Source organism: Callithrix jacchus, chromosome 6, assembly GCF_049354715.1.
Source record: "Callithrix jacchus isolate 240 chromosome 6, calJac240_pri, whole genome shotgun sequence".
In the NCBI taxonomy this organism is placed as follows: Eukaryota; Metazoa; Chordata; class Mammalia; order Primates; family Cebidae; genus Callithrix; species Callithrix jacchus.
The window spans coordinates 60,469,483-60,485,806 of record NC_133507.1 but is presented as its reverse complement, the minus strand read 5'-3'; the positions used below and the strand labels follow the sequence as shown (position 1 = coordinate 60,485,806).

The window sequence follows — 16,324 nt, the reverse complement described above, 5'->3', positions numbered from 1 at the left end:
TATATATATATTCATATATATGGAGAGAGACTCCCTGACATTCAGACAAACCTTCCTAAAGGGAGCTATGGAGGATGAACATCCTATTCAAGGCCAGTACAGGCAAGCCTCTCCTGAGCCAATTGATAAGATTGTTATAATTTGTTATAATTGTTACATATATGCCTACTTTTCAACTTGAATTGTAATATAGAAATGCCTAGAACAGTGTCTGGCACAAAGGGAGTAACAAGCATAAATACACAGAGTATTACAAAAGGATATTTAGGTAGATAAGCATTTCCTACTTAGCTACATCATCTTTTAATGTTCTCATATTCACCATGTGTTGTTCCATCTTGACCTTTGTACTTCAATGTATTTTTCCCCATATCTTCTTTAAAGCCAGTATCTTGCATTTTTTGTAAATGATAAGCCATTTTTTTCTCTAGAAGTTCTTGTTTCTACAATATTAAAGAAAATATATTGGTTAATATTAACTTGTCATTAGAAATATAAAACAATTTATTTAAAATGTGACAATATGTTAGAAATGGATTATCAGTCTTGTCTTGACTTGTAACGTTACAAAAATAAGAGAATAATAAAGGGTAAATTTCCATTGTGACCAAACACAAAGAATACATTTAATACACATGCAATTTACCTCTCTACACATCATCAGAGGACTAATCCAGTTTTTGATCAGACACAGTATCGTATCCATGGCTGCCCTGGTAAGTTAAAGTCATTTCTCAATGATCTTTAATTGGAAGATTCCTGAGGGCTTACCCAAATATCACTCAGGTCTACCAGACATAAACATAATATAGTACATAAAATGTGATTTCCCTTTGTGAGTATCTGGGCTACTGTTGAATGTACTAGAAAGAAGATAAATGCATATAGAAAAAAAACCCCAGAGATTCTCAGAGGGTTCTTGCAATATTTAGCAAGAAATGGATGAGCACATGTAAGACAACTACCCAAGACTACAGTAAAGACCTGCCTAAAGGACTGGGGAAACAGTCACTGGAACCTACCTAGGTGTAGAAAACATGTCTATTTCCACTAGAAATATTTCACTGTAAAGCTACACTGGGAAAACTTCATGAGTCATAAGGCTTTGAGTAGAGAACTAAGATGGCTCTTAACTCAGTAGCAGGGAATAACTAGCCCCAGATTAAACATGGCTCTGGCCCCACCAGCAAATCATAAAAGGCAAGACCTGTACAATCAAATTGTTTCCAAATAAATTATCTACATCCAAAAATTCTAAATAATATTTATAAGAACATAAAAATATTCAGTAAACAAAGTAAAATTTATGTCTGGCATCCAATCAAAGAACACTAGGTATAAAGAAACAGGGGAATATGACTTATAAAATAAGTAGATCAATCAACTGAATTGACTCAAAAATGACACAAATGAAACAATACAGTCAATATAATTGCAATTTGTATGTAAACAAAGTGAAGAAGAGATATGGAAGATATAAAAAGGTCCAAATGCAGTTTCAAATATGTGAGACGAGCAATACAATGGATGTATTAATGGTGGAGTAGACATTCCAAAGGATTAGATAATGTGAATTCAGCAACAGAAACCATCCAAAAGAAAACACAGAAGGGTGAATAAATGAAAAAATTTCAGTGAGATATGGGACAACTTCAAGCAGCCTAATATACCTGAAGAGAGGAGAGAGAAGATAAAATTAATATTTGATAATAATGACCTAAAATGTTTTAAATTTGATGAAAACCATAAACACACAAGTCGAAGAAGCCCAAAATACCAACGCATAGGAAACAAGAAAAATTTCACCAAGGCATAACAATAAAATTTCTCAAAATTACTGATAAAAAGAAAATTTTTAAATTTTCTAGAAAAGCAAATTATGTTACACAGAGAAAAATAAAGTTTAAAGACAGTAGATTTTCCTTGGAACCAGTGTAGAGAAGAAAGTGAAACACCATCTTTAAAGTACTAAAATAAAAAAACAGTCAATGGTGAATTCTATACCTAGTTGACATAACCAATATATACTCAAAGAAAAGTTTTCAAAAATAAGGGTAAAGTCTTTTGCAGACATAAAAAAGTAAGTTGCAGCAGGAGCAATGTTAAAGAAAGCCCTTTAGATAGAAGAAAAAAATGATAGCAGATGAAAATATGGGTATACAAAAAAAAGAATAAAGAGCATAAAACATTTAAGTATATGGCCAAATATAATATGTGATTTATTTACATCATGATAAAAGATAAATAATTATTTAAATAAACTTGACAATGTAGTGTGGGATTTATTACATATATGATTATAAATAAAATAAATGACCAGAATAGCATAAAGGCCAAATGGAAAAAAATAAAGCATAATATTGTAATGTTCTTATATGTGAAATAGTATAATATAGTATAATCACTCTTTACAATCTAGTCTAATAAGTTAAAGATATATACTATAATCCTTAAACCAAATGGTAAATTTTAAAGAAGGAAACAATATGTAAAATACATACAAAAGGATCATTAAAAATCCAAAGAAAAAGGCAGAAAATGCAGAAAAGAACACAGATGAGACAAATGGAAAACAAAGAATGAGATGGCAGTTAGTAAACTATCATGTTAATAATCATACAAAGTGTAAATGCTACAAACACCTAGATTACATGCAGTTTTTGGATTTCATATGAAAACAAAGCCTATCTATATGAGTAGTAACCACACACACACACACACACACACACACACACAGACAGAGAGAGAGAGAAAGAGAGAGAGAAATAAAGACCTATATTTGGTCTTAAAAGTAAAACACAAGAAAACAATATGCCTTGCTAACAGTAATCAAAATAAAGCTGAAGTGGCAATATTAATATTACATGAAATATTAGAGCAAAAAATGATACCAGAAAATATTTTCATAATAATAAAAACAATCAAATCACCAATAGACATAACAATTCTAACAATTTTCACATGATACAGAGCGTCAAATAAATAAAACAAAAACTGAAATACTAGCCAAATCCAAAAATATAGTCAGAGATTTCAATAATTCTCTATCTCAATAATTGAGAGAACAAGTAGACAGAAATTGAGCTAGAATTTAGATTTGAACAACTCTGTCAATGAACTTGATATCTAGAGAACAGTTATAAAATACTTCACCCAACTACAGTAGAAATAAAATATTTTTCAAGTACACATTTGTGATTTACCCAAAAATGTAATTTGTGATGATAAAATAAATCTAAATATATTTAAAAAGATTTGGGAACTAAAACTGTGTTATTTGACCAAAATAAAAGTAAATTTGAAATAAACAGCAGAAAAATCTTGGATACATTCCAAATATTTAGAAGCTAAATGACACAATTCTAAATAACCAATGATTCAAAGATAAAATTAAAAGATAAAGTGTTTTGAATTAAATAAGTATAAAAACATAGCATACCAAAATGGGGACTCTTGATAGAATAATGTTAGGAAAATTTAGACAGTACTCAATTTCTATACTAGGAAAGAAGAAAGGTCTTCAATTAATGACTTCCACCTAAAGAGAGAAAGCTATTTAACAAAAAATAAGTATATAAAAAAGATCAGAACAGAAATTGAAAAAATAGAAAGAAAAGAGACAAATTTATTAAAACTAAAAACTTACAGTTTGAGAAAATCAGAAAATGATAAATAAGAAGAAAAGGAAAAAGCAACTCTAGTTGGGACTAACAAGGAGAAAAGAAGTTACCATATCAGTAAGGTGAGCGGGTGACATCACCAGGGTCTAGAGATACTCAAAGGATAACAAAGGAATGTTATAAACAACTTTGTCAATAAATCCCACAATTCAGATGATATAAAAAATAAGCAGTACCAATTCTAATATATGATATGAGCCTAGCATTGCCCTGATACCAAAATCAGGAAAGGGTAGTGTAAGAAAACTACATTTTGCACTAACATCTCTAGTACAAAAGTCTAAACAAAATTTTGGCAAATATAATAAAACAATATGTAAAAATGCTAATACAATTGTACCAAGTGTATTGGTTTCATGACCATTTGTTCAGGATTCATTTAACATTTAAAAATCAGTTTATGTTATCTACTATGCAATGAGCCACAAAAGAAAACTTACATGTGAATTTGATAAAACCACAGAAGAAAATGTTTGACAAAATCTTATATTCATTTCTGATAGAAATGTTCAGCAAACTAGATATATAAGAAAATTTCCTCAACCTGATGAATGACATCTGTAGAAAACCCACAACTAACCCTATAATTAATAGTGACAGAGTTAATACTTTCCTCTTGAGATCAAGAACAAAGAGAGCACTATCAAACAAATCACCAATCAAAAACGGCTCATATGTCTGCTTCTATACTGAAGGTTGTAGGCAGTGAGATTAAGTAAGAAAAAATAAATTAAAGATACTCACATGGGAAGAAATAAAACTCCCTTTATTCACAGAAATGATCATCTATGTAGACTATTAATCGGCATGTAGAAAAAAGTACTACTAGAACTGACTATGATTTTAACAACGCAGGATGCAAGAGGAATACACGTAAATCAGATGTTTTTCTATATATTAGCATTAAGTATTCAAAATTTGAAATTTAAAAAATATGTTACGATTGCATAAACTGTATGAAATACCTAGGGATGAATCTATGAAAAGATCTATAAGAACAGTACAGTGCAAACTACATAGCACTGTTAAGAGAGATTAAGTAGACCTAAATAAATGAAGAGACATGGTTTTTGAGTTGAAGGACTCGATATTATTAAGAGGTAAACTGTGCCCAAACTGACCTATAGAGTTAATGCAAATCCGATAAAATAAATCTCAGCAAGACATTTTGTTAGAAATTAATAAGCTGATGCTAAAATTAGTATGGAAATACAAAGGACTTGAGATTAACTAAAACAACTGAAATAAGAAAAACAAATGTGTAAGGCTAGCACTACACACTGAAAGAATCATTAAAGGTACAATAATCAAACAAATAGGTCAAAGAATAGAGGAGAGTCCAAAAATAGGGCCATACAAATAAGTTTTGATGAAGATATTAAGAGCAAAATCTGAACTATAAGACATAATTTGCAGTGAAAACATTACGTCAAATCTGAAAATCATAAGACATAAAAATATTAAGAAACACAAAGGAATTCAAAATCTCATAATAAAACAAGATTCACAAAAGACAATTGTAAAATAACCTCATTGGAAATACCAGTGTTCAAATGGCTCTGCCATTAGCATGGCTTAGGCAGCCTGTGGTGTTATCAGGCTTACAGTCAGTGACCACATCTAATGAGCACTCCTCCGATTTTGTTCAGTTGCATTATTAGTCTGCACTAAAATTGACCATAACTCCTTGAGTAGTAATTGACATTAGGCAAATGGAGAAAAATCTAGTGCATTCAATTGCTTCTGGAAAACGATACTTTCAGAGATGTGCAGTTTCAGAGCAAACAGAAGAGAACAAGTTGGTGAGACTTCTCATTGAAAAGTAGTGAAAAATTGAATAGTAAAAATATTAATGATAATTATGGCTGGGCATGGTGGCTGACAACTGTAATCCCAGCCCTTCAGGAGGCCAAGGTGGGAGAATCATTTGAGCTCAGGAGTTCGAGACCAGTATGGGCAATGTAGTGAAAACTCATCTCTACAGAAAAGAAGAGAAGAGGAAGAGGAAGAGGAAGAATAAGGAGAAGGAAAATGAGAAGGAGGAAGAAAAAGAGAAAGAGGAAGAAGGAGGAGGAGGAGGAAAAACAAAAAAAAGAAAAATAATAATCATGGTAAATTGGAATAAGCTGAGCCTGCAATATGAACAGTGAGTGTCTGATGGTACTGAAAGATACAGGTAAGAAAGAGAACGAGAGATAAGCATACATATTTAAACTTCCAACACTTTTACAAAATTGCTATATAACAGTATATGTCAATACAAATCAAATTGTTTAAATCTTACATTCACATCTAGGTTTCTTAACAATAACCTATTTAAAATTGCTATTTAGAAATTTAGATCAATGTTTATCAACATGCTAAGTTGATAATGATTTTTTGGAATGAAAAAACAGTCTACACACAGCTTGTGAGGTATAATATCGTGTATTCAATTATTAATTGGGATAAATAAATATTTTTTGAAACATTCTGGTGGGGTGTATGTGTATATGTGTGAACTAAAAAGTTGATAGGGTTGTGGTGGTAGGATTTTTCTCTTTCTTTATATTAATTTACACTCTAAATCACAAAATCTTTTATATTATTAGAGATAAAAACAGGTAAGCTAAGTAAAATTAATTAACTAGTAAAAGAAAAAATGAGAAATCTTGCCAAGAATCGCTGGTTCTAAAAAAACTAAATCAGTCATTTAATTTTTTCATAGTAATTACAAGTTCCGTTTATGGTGTAAAAATAAAGCATAAAATAGTTATATCACATAATAGTACATTTTATAGTATAGTCAAAATGTAGTAAAATTGTCCCTAACTTTCAGTTTTATATCATGCATATTATTTGGAGTAACTGATCAGTCATCTCACAAAGTGATTTGTACTTCAAAAAACCAAAACAAAATCTTCTCTTCAAACAGATCGAGTTAGAGGTTAAAGCTCACCCTACCTTTCTGAAACTCTCTTTTCTGTTTCTGTGTCGTTGTTCTTCTATCCTCTCTTCTCTTTTAACATCTTCTGCCATCTTTGTCAGAAGTAACATCTCTTTTGCCTTCCATTCCTAGAAATCACAACGTTACTGCACTTGGCATGTGTTCCCTTCATAACAATATCCTTGTATTTTGTCCCACCAAAAAGTATATTAAAGAAGTCAGAGCCTAATAGAAATCAGGTTAAGCAAAACAGAAGTCATACATTGCATTTAGAATAGACTTTTCTTCTTCATTCTTATTAGGAATGTAGATATGATTATTTTTTACTAAAGCTAAATTAAAAAAAATTCCTCTCCACAATAAAGGCTTTAAGAGAGTTCAATAGTGTCTGGTAACTTTCTAACTGTTCTTTTAGAGTAGAAACTGGCTCATATACATACTTTCTGGTATCCACCTCACAATTTTATGTAACAACTTGTGTATTACAGCTATGAAGAACATTTAATGGAAACAAATTATTTTGAACTGAAATGACTTCAGGCAGTACAATGTACAGTTAAAATTATTTACAAGTGAAACAATGGTACACAATTTATCTCTTAATATTTTAAAGTTGTTATCTCTCACCTCTTCGATTTTTCTATGAAGAGCAAGTTTTCTTCTTGTGTGTTCCCGCTGTCGTCTTTTTTCTCTATCCATCAGGTATAGGCATTGTTCTTCTGCTGTGCGTTCAAGTTGTTCTAGTTTTCTACTTATCATATCCAAATATCTGAATAAGAGTGCAAATATTACTGAAGGTGAATTAGCTGTTTCGTTTATGATGGCATCACCTATTATGCCATTTCCAAACCACTTCCTTGCTTACCTTTCATTTCTCGAGCTACAGGAATTTTACTGTTTTTCTAACAGTCCTGTTTATAAACCTTTAAAACAGCCTTGAATGTCCACTGGATAAACAATGAAATGAAGGCAGAAATAAAGATATTCTTTGAAACCAAGGAGAATAAAGACACAATGTACCAGAATCTCTGGGATATATTTAAAGCAGTGTCTAAAGGAAAATTTATAGCAATAAATTCCCACATGAGAAGCAATGAAATATCTAAAATTGACACCCTATCATCAAAATTAAAAGAGCTAGAGGAGCAAGATCAAAAAAATTTAAAGCTAGCAGAAGACAGGGAATAATTAAGATCAGAGCAGAACTGAAGAAGACAGAGGCACAAAAAACCCTTCAAAAAATCAATATTTCTAGGTGCCTGTTTTTGAAAAGATCCATAAAATAGAAGACCACTAACTAGATTAATAAAAAAGAAAAGATAGAAGAATCAAATACACGCAATAAAAAACAATAAAGGGGATATCACCACCGATTCCACAGAAATACAAACTACTATCAGAGATTACTACAAATAACTCTATGCACATAAACCAGTGAACCTGAAAGAAATGGATAAATTCCTGGACACTTGCACACTCCCAAGCCTAAACCAGGAAGAAGTTGAAACCCTGAATAGACCAATAACAAGGGCTGAAGTTGAGGCAGCAATTAATAGCCTACCAACCAAAAAGAGTCTAGGTCTAGATGGATTCACAACCAAATTCCACCAGAAATACTAAGAGGAGCTGGTACCACTGGTTCTGAAACTATTCCAAACAATCCAAAAAGAGGGAATCCTTCCAAAATCGTTTTATGAGACCAACATCATCCTGATACCAAAACCCAGCAGAGACTCAACAAAAAAAGAAAACTTCAGCCAGTATCCATGAGGAATATCAATGCAAAAATCTTCAATAAAATACTGGAAAACCGATTGCAACAGCACATCAAAAAGCTTATCCCTCATGATCAAGTAGGCTTCATCCCAGGGATGCAAGGCTGGTTCAACATATGCAAGTCTATAAAGGTAACCCACTACATAAACAGAACCAAAGACAAAAACCATATGATTATCTCAATCGATCCAGAGAAGGCCTTCAACAAAATTCAACAGCACTTTATGCTAAAAACTCTCAATAAACTAGGTATTGATGGAATGTACCTCAAAATAATAAAAGCTATATATGACAAACCCATAGCCAATAACATACTGAATGGGCAAAAACTGGAAGCATTCCCTTTGAAATCTGGCACTAGACAAGGATGCCCTCCCTCAACACCACTCCTATTCAATATAGTATTGGAAATTATAGCCAGAGCAATCAGGCAAGAAAAAGAAATAAAGTGTATTCAATTAGGAAAGGAGGAAGTCAAATTGTCTCTATTTGCAGACAACATGATTGTATATTTAGAAGACCCCATCATCTCAGCCCAGAATCTCCTGAAACTGATAAGCAACTTCAGCAAAGTCTCAGGATACAAAATCAATGTACAAAAATCACAAGCATTTCTATACACCAATAACAGACTTAAAGAAAGCTAAATCAAGAGTGAACTGCCATTCGCAATTGCTACAAAGAGAATAAAATACCTAGGAATACAACTAACAAAGGATGTAAAGGCCCTCTTCAAGGAGAACTACAAACCACTGCTCAAGGAAATAAGAGAGGACACAAACAGATGGAAAACCATTCCATGCTCATGGTTAGGAAGAATCAATATTGTGAAAATGGCCATAGTGCCCAAAGTAATTTATAGATTCAACACTATCCCCATCAAGCTACTATGACCCTCTTCACAGAACTGGAAAGAAACCAACTTAAACTTCATGGAAGCAAGAGATCCCACATAGCCAAGTTGATTCTAAGCAAATAGAACAAAGCAGGAGGCATCACACTATCTGACTTCAAACTATACTACAAAGGCTACATTAATCAAAACAGCATAGTACTGGTACCAAAACAGAGATATAGACCAATGGAACAGATCAGAGGCCTCGGAGACAATGCCAGACATCTATAACTGTCTGATCTTTGACAAATCCGACAAAAACAATGGTAAAAGGATTCCCTGTTTAATAAATGGTGTTGGGAAAACTGGCTAGCTATGTGCAGAAAGCAGAAACTGGACCCATTCCTGACAACTTACACTAAAATTAACTCCAGATAGATTAAAGACTCAAACATAAGGCCTAATACCATAAAAACTCTAGAAGAAAACCAACGCAAAACCATTCAGGACATAGGCAAAAGCAAGGACTCCATGACTAAAACACCGAAAGCATTGGAAACAAAAGCCAAAATAGACAAATCGTGTCTAATTAAACTCCAGAGTTTCTGTGCAGCAAAAGAAACAATCATTAGAGTGAACTGGCAACCAACAGAATGGGAAAAAATTTTTGCAATCATTAAAAAATCTGGAGACAACAGATGCTGGAGAGGATGTGGAGAAATAGGAATACTTTTACGCTGTTGTTGAGAGTGTAAATTAGTTCAACCATTGTGGAAGACAGTGTGGCAATTCCTCAAGGACCTAGAAATAGAAATTCCATTTGACCCAGCAATCCCATTACTGCATATATAGCCAAAGGATTATAAATCATTCTATTGTAAAGACACATGCATATGTATGTTCACTGCAGTACTGTTTACAACAGCAAAGACCTGGTACCAACCCGAACGCCCATTGATGATAGACTGGACAAAGAAAATGTGGCACATATATATCATGGAATACTATGTAGTCATAAAAAACGATGAGCTCATGTCCTTTGTGGGGACATGGATGAATCTGGAAACCATCATTCTCAGCAAACTGACACAAGAACAGAAAATCAAACACCACATGTTCTCACTCATAGGTGGGTGTTGAACAATGAGAAGACATGGACACAGGGAAAGGAGCATCACAAACTGGGGTGTGTTGGGGGGACTGGGGAGGGACAGCAGGGGGTGGGGAGGTTAGGGAGGTATAACATGGGGAGAAATGCCAGATGCAGGTGACGGGGGATGGAAGCGCAAACCACATTGCTATGTAGGTAGCTATGCAACAATCCTGCATGTTCTGCACATGTACCCCAGAACCTAAAGTGCAATAAAAAATACACACACATATATATATATGAAAGATTTATTGACTTCACAGAAAACCAGCCTAACCCACCAACTCAGCATGTTTTACTCATTATAAGGTCTTCCCAATACCCAGTTATCTGATATGATGGCAAAGATAATGGTAAAAAGTGGACCGAAGTTATTCAAAACATATTTCACGGTAAGCATTCATAAATCAGCAGGTTTAAGAAGATGTGCTTGCAAATATGGCTGAAATAGCTGAAACAGTAACTTCAAAAGTAGAAAAAGAAAATGAATTCTCTAAGTGGGCATTGGGTTCCTTATACTTTATAAGTCCTTTAACAAACCTCCCATCTGTAGTCTGCATCTCTGGTACATCAATATGCCATTACATGGCAACAATACCATGTAATGAAACCATGGAATGTATATAGAAGTCAGGTAATGTAGCCAAATTCCTTACTCCATCCCTAGGGCAGGAGAAAGAACTATAAAATCCTTACTTCCTAAGAAATGGGCTTGTTCATGAAATGGCCATGATTGACTATGACTGAGTCATATCTAAATGAGTTTATGCTCTTTTTTTATAGACAACACATATTTATATTGGTATCAGTGATGCCAAATCTGTTTTTGAATTTGCACTAACTTCTTCAAACAATGCTCTCAATCCTTAAAGATGAATCATAAAAAGCTGTTATTGTTTGAGGCATGTGCTAAAGATTCTTTCTCTCCCTATTCTACTATAGAAAAATTTTGGATCTAATTTTTCCTTCAATGATCAGTTTGCCTTATCCCTGGGGCTTTCAGCAACCCTAACTCCTCTGGTAGTAAATTCTTCCACCTCTTGGTTTTGCTTCCTTCTGTACTCTGAAAAATCCAGGAGAATGGTGTCTAGGTCTTACAATAAGTTGTTCAGTTCTTTCTAGTATTTTCCAACTTATTTGGGTCCACAACATACACATAAAATATCCATCAAGTTTTATCTTACCTATGCCTCATTAACCGCTCCTGGTCCTTGACAGATTCAGTGCCCTCCTTTAACAACCAGTTCTGGACTTGGGCAACATCAGAATATTGAGGGATTTGATTGTTTTCTGGTACGTTATGTAGTTGTTTCGCAAGTATTTTCTATTTAAGAAATGTGTATATTACATATATATAATGTTTTTTACATTTCCCAGAAATAGAATCACATAAATTCCTACATTTTATGAATGCTTAATTCTGTTTAATTGCATTGACATCTATTTTGAATCCATTAAAGACGTAGACAAGTAAAACAAAATTAGGATTCATCTCTCTAAAAATAAAAGGTAAAATTTCCATTTATTTGTCAACATATTCTAAGTAAGTTAAATAAAAATATGCAGGAAGTAGAGAAGAAACACTGGGCACCGAAAGAAGTGGGGAAAATATAGAATACTTAGAAGTATACAAAGTCCTTCTCATTTTTATTCAGTCCTCTTATTTTTAGAACACACCTTTGCAAACACACATATACACACATCTTTGTCATTTTGATCCAAACCTCTTGACCCTAAAATCTGAACACACACACACACACTTTGAGTCAAAAATCAAAAGGACGTCACTCTCCATAACAGCTCACTACACCCAATCATTCCACTTCACATTTAAGAACAACATTTTTACTGGATGAATACAAGTGCACCTGTATGAGTTCAAACACAGAATGTACATGTTCTTGAATCACCATAGAACATTACAGGTATTTATTGTTATTTTCCTATGGCTCAAACTGTTTTAGGTTTTACTTAAGAATCTTTCTGCCACAAGAGATGTTTCTTATTGGCCTTAGCTCAGGGGGAAACAACACATCTGACTAATGATTTAATTACTAAATTATGCCAGCTACTACTATTGTGTTGATGGATGACCCAGTCCCTTTTCCATTCTTGGCCAAACATAGCAGCATCCAAATAATGTTTATTCCTACTCTAAATTTTCAATTGAAAAAATATGCAATTACTTTATTAATAATTAAGGGTCAAATATGATTTAAAAAACACTCTAAGTAAGGATTTCTTCCAAACTCTATGTAAACAAACCAAATTTAAGTGTTTAACTCACTTGTTCTCTTATATAGTTTCTTTCAAAGTCTAATTTTAAACTGGTAAGGTATTGCCTGTACTTATTTTTTTTAATAGACATTTTTTTCTTTATTGAGAAACGTAAGACTTGGGTACATCAAATAAAACCAATTTCTGGGGGGAAAATCAAAACCCACAATAGAAAAAAAAAGTTAACACTGTCTGGGCCACAGCAGAACCCAGAGAATATATTTGTATAATTGAAAAATTCTAGGTGCTTCATAATTGACCTTTTGATACAAAATGACCTGTTAAATTTGCAATTTGTAGTTCTTGGTGTTGAGGTCCATAGGACAAGCTAGGAAGTCTTCAAACCTTGAGCTGAATTCCATGAGGGGTTATTTGGCTTTTGAATCGGGTTTTCCTTGTCTAAGAGGTAGCAGCAGCAACAGCGCCCACCTTCTGGGCAGCTTCTTTCTTGGCATGATGAGCCTGTAGAACTGCTACAGCTTCATCCACCTTGGAGCGGAGAGACTCAGGGGACTCTAACATGTGCAGCAGCTCAGAGTTGTCAATCTCCAGCAGCCTTCCTGTGATTTTTCCAGCCAGGTTTGAATGCATTGTTTGGATGAGTGGGAATAAACGTTCTCCCAGCATCTGCTTCTGTTCCTGGGAGGGTGCTGCAGCCAGCATGGAGGCAGTCAGTGGCTCCTGCCCCTGCACATGGACGGCAGGCTGCGGTGCCTGAAGAGGCTGTATGGCAGGATGAGGGCTGCGGACACTGGAGGCATATTTGTAGGGGGCAACAGCCCAGGGAGTAGCAGCAGCAACAGCAGCGCGTGGCGCTAAGTTCTGCACAGCTGTGGGAACGCCTCCAGACTGGCAGCTGTCAGTCAGCCCTTGCTGGGTGGCACTAGCCCCACCAAAGTCCATAGTCAAGTGGTCCGGGCACTCAGACCCAGTTGGAGCCAGATGGCGAAGAATTGGACAAGGCCCAGACTGGCATATAGCACTTGGCATTCCTTGACAGCCTTGAGGTCTCCCACCTTGCTGCCAGCGTGGATTAGGCCTCATCTGTGCTAACTGGTTAGGTGTATAATATGGAGGCCTTCCCTGAACCTGTGGGACTGCTGGCACGAAGTAGCCACCCACTGCTGGCTGGAACTGATTTAAGATGGCATTGGCAGGAAGTGCTCTCATTCCAGCCACTCGTTGCATATACTGGTTGGTCAGGTGAGCCTTTCTCTCTTCCTTCCTCTGGGCCAGGGCAACATACAGGGGCTTGGAACCCACAATGCATCCATTCATCTCAGTGACTGCTTTGGTTGCCTCTTCAGGAGACGAGAAGCAGATGAAGTCAAACCCTTTGCTTCTTCCATCTTCCAACATTACCTTAGCACTGGTAATTGATCCAAAAGGAGAAAACTCTTTCCTTAATTTCTCATCATCAATAGTATCATCCAAGTTCTTAATGTAGAGATTCACCCCCTGGTATCGACTAATTCTTTCCTGTTTCAACTGCTCAAATTTCCATTTTAACTCTGCCTGCCGTTCTACTTTCTTTTGTGCATGGCCTACCAATATGATTTTCCCACTTATTTCTTTTCCATTCATCTCTTCCACAGCCTTATTGGCATCCTCGTGTTTTTCGTAACTCACAAAGCCAAAGCCTTTGGATTTCCCGTTGGGATCTCTCATCACCTTGACACTCAGGGTCTTACCAAACTGAATGAATAGCTCTTTCAGACTCTGATCATCCACCTCTTCCCCGAAGTTTTTGATATAAACATTGGTGAATTCCTTGGCTTTGGCTCCAAGCTCGGCTTCCCGCTCTTTGCGAGACTTGAATCTGCCCACAAATACTTTGCGGTCATTGAGGAGCATGCCATTCATCTTCTCGATGGCCTTGTCGGCAGCCTCTTGGGTCTCGAAGTGGACAAAGGCATAACCCTTCGAGCCGTTCTCATCACGTACCACCTTGCAGGATAGAATGTTTCCAAAAGCAGAAAAAGTATCATAAAGTGCCTTGTTATCTATAGATTTGTCCAGGTTCTTAATGAAGACGTTTCCCACACCAGATTTTCTCAAAGAGGGATCCCGCTGAGACCACATGATGCGGATTGGCTTTCCCTTAATCACATCAAAGTTCATGGTGTCCAAAGCCCGCTCAGCATCGGCCGGCTGCTGGAAGTTGACGTAGGCAGCGGCGGGTGATCATATCGCGGCAGACCCGGATGGACAGCACAGGCCCCGTGGGGCTGAACTTTTCGTACAGCATGGCCTCGGTGACGTCCGAGTGCAGGTCGCCCATGTACAGGGAGGCCATGGGGTAGCTGCTGGCCGCAGCGTTCATCTCCCCGCCCCCCACCACCCCGAGCCCCGCCAGGAGGACTTCTTATCGGGCCCGCCCAGGACAAAAGGGGCGCCCTCGGAGCCGGGGCCTGCACCGCGGCTCACAGGTGGCACCGGCAAGGATGAGCTGGAGTCGCCGGGCTCGGAGACTGGACGAAAATGGGAGGCGGGGGCCGGCTCCCACGACCGGGGCACCACAGACAAAAGGCTCTCCGCACAATACAGCTCTCCCCGCGACTTTGCACTTCTCCGCGGTCCTGGTGCGAAGCTCCAAATTTCAAAAAATCTAAGTAGGAAAAAAAAATTAAATGGAGAATCCCCTTCCGAAGGGTAAAGATCCTTTAAGAGGCGACCAGACGCTGCCCACTGCGGCCTCGGGGACACGCGTTTCTCTATAAATATAGGCCTCGGGCTCCGGCGGTTTAAGATGACAACCGCAGGGGCAGGGGGAAACCAAATCTTTGTGGGCGCGGACTCCGTGAGCCCTGGGCAGGCGGCGAAGGGCAGCGCGGACACGTGGTGCGCGGGACTGGCGCGGGGCTCCCGCGGGCGGAGGGGGCGGAGGGCACGGCGGGCCGGGTGGGCGGCTCACCCCGGTACCTACGGAGACCGACGGACGCCAAGCGCGGCGGCAACTGGCGCGGGGCAGGCAGGAAGCGTGCAAAAGTGACTTCCCCGCGGGTTCTCCGAGGAGGACTCGCTTTTTCCTTCCCCCCACCTTTTTAAGGATTTTGAAGCGTTTTCAGAGTTTTTTTTTTTTTTTTTTTTTTGAGATGGAGTTTCGCGCTTGTTACCCAGGCTGGAGTGCAATGGCGCTATCTCGGCTCACGGCAACCTCCGCCTCCTGGGTTCAGGCAATTCTCCTGCCTCAGCCACCTGAGTAGCTGGGATTACAGGCACGCGCCACCATGCCCAGCTAATTTTTTGTATATTTTTTAGTAGAGACGGGGTTTCACCATGTTGACCAGGATGGTCTCGATCTTTTGATCTTGTGATCCACCCGCCTCGGCCTCCCAAAGTGCTGGGATTACAGGCTTGAGCCACCGCGCCCGGCCGCGTTTTCGGATTTTTTTTATTTTTTATTTTTTTATCTTTTTCTCTTTTTTTCCTCAGGCTGCAGAGCCCGAAAACGACCGAGACGGCAGCGACCCGGGGCGGAGAGCTGCCTGTACTTATTAAATTCTCTCAAAGTACATACAACCTACAAACAAAATGTAAACGCATCAATATTTAAAAAATATTAAATATATTAACATTATATAAATATTTTAAATATATATTTTTTAATTATTTTAATGATTTAAAAATCACTTTCAAAAAAATAGCAGTGACCTACAATTTAATGACATTTTGGCCTA

General features: G+C 36.9%; 1 protein-coding gene and 1 pseudogene across 3 annotated transcripts in view; both read right to left on the bottom strand.

Annotated features, from left to right (window-relative positions):
* LOC100399209 (fibrous sheath-interacting protein 2-like) overlaps positions 1-16,324 on the bottom strand; it is a 91,440-nt gene that overhangs the window by 69,689 nt on the left and 5,427 nt on the right. For both annotated transcript variants that reach the window (XM_078327450.1, XM_078327451.1), the window contains exons 3-6: positions 11,552-11,691; positions 7,234-7,375; positions 6,624-6,734; positions 323-443 (exon numbers count right to left, since the gene is read on the bottom strand). In XM_078327450.1, coding sequence (XP_078183576.1) covers positions 323-443; positions 6,624-6,734; positions 7,234-7,375; positions 11,552-11,691 — 514 coding nt within the window. The remainder of the gene's footprint in view (positions 1-322; positions 444-6,623; positions 6,735-7,233; positions 7,376-11,551; positions 11,692-16,324) is intronic.
* LOC100403792 (polyadenylate-binding protein 4 pseudogene) lies at positions 12,719-15,500 on the bottom strand (annotated as a pseudogene). The gene has a single exon (XR_013518893.1). The product of XR_013518893.1 is annotated as a polyadenylate-binding protein 4 pseudogene (transcript).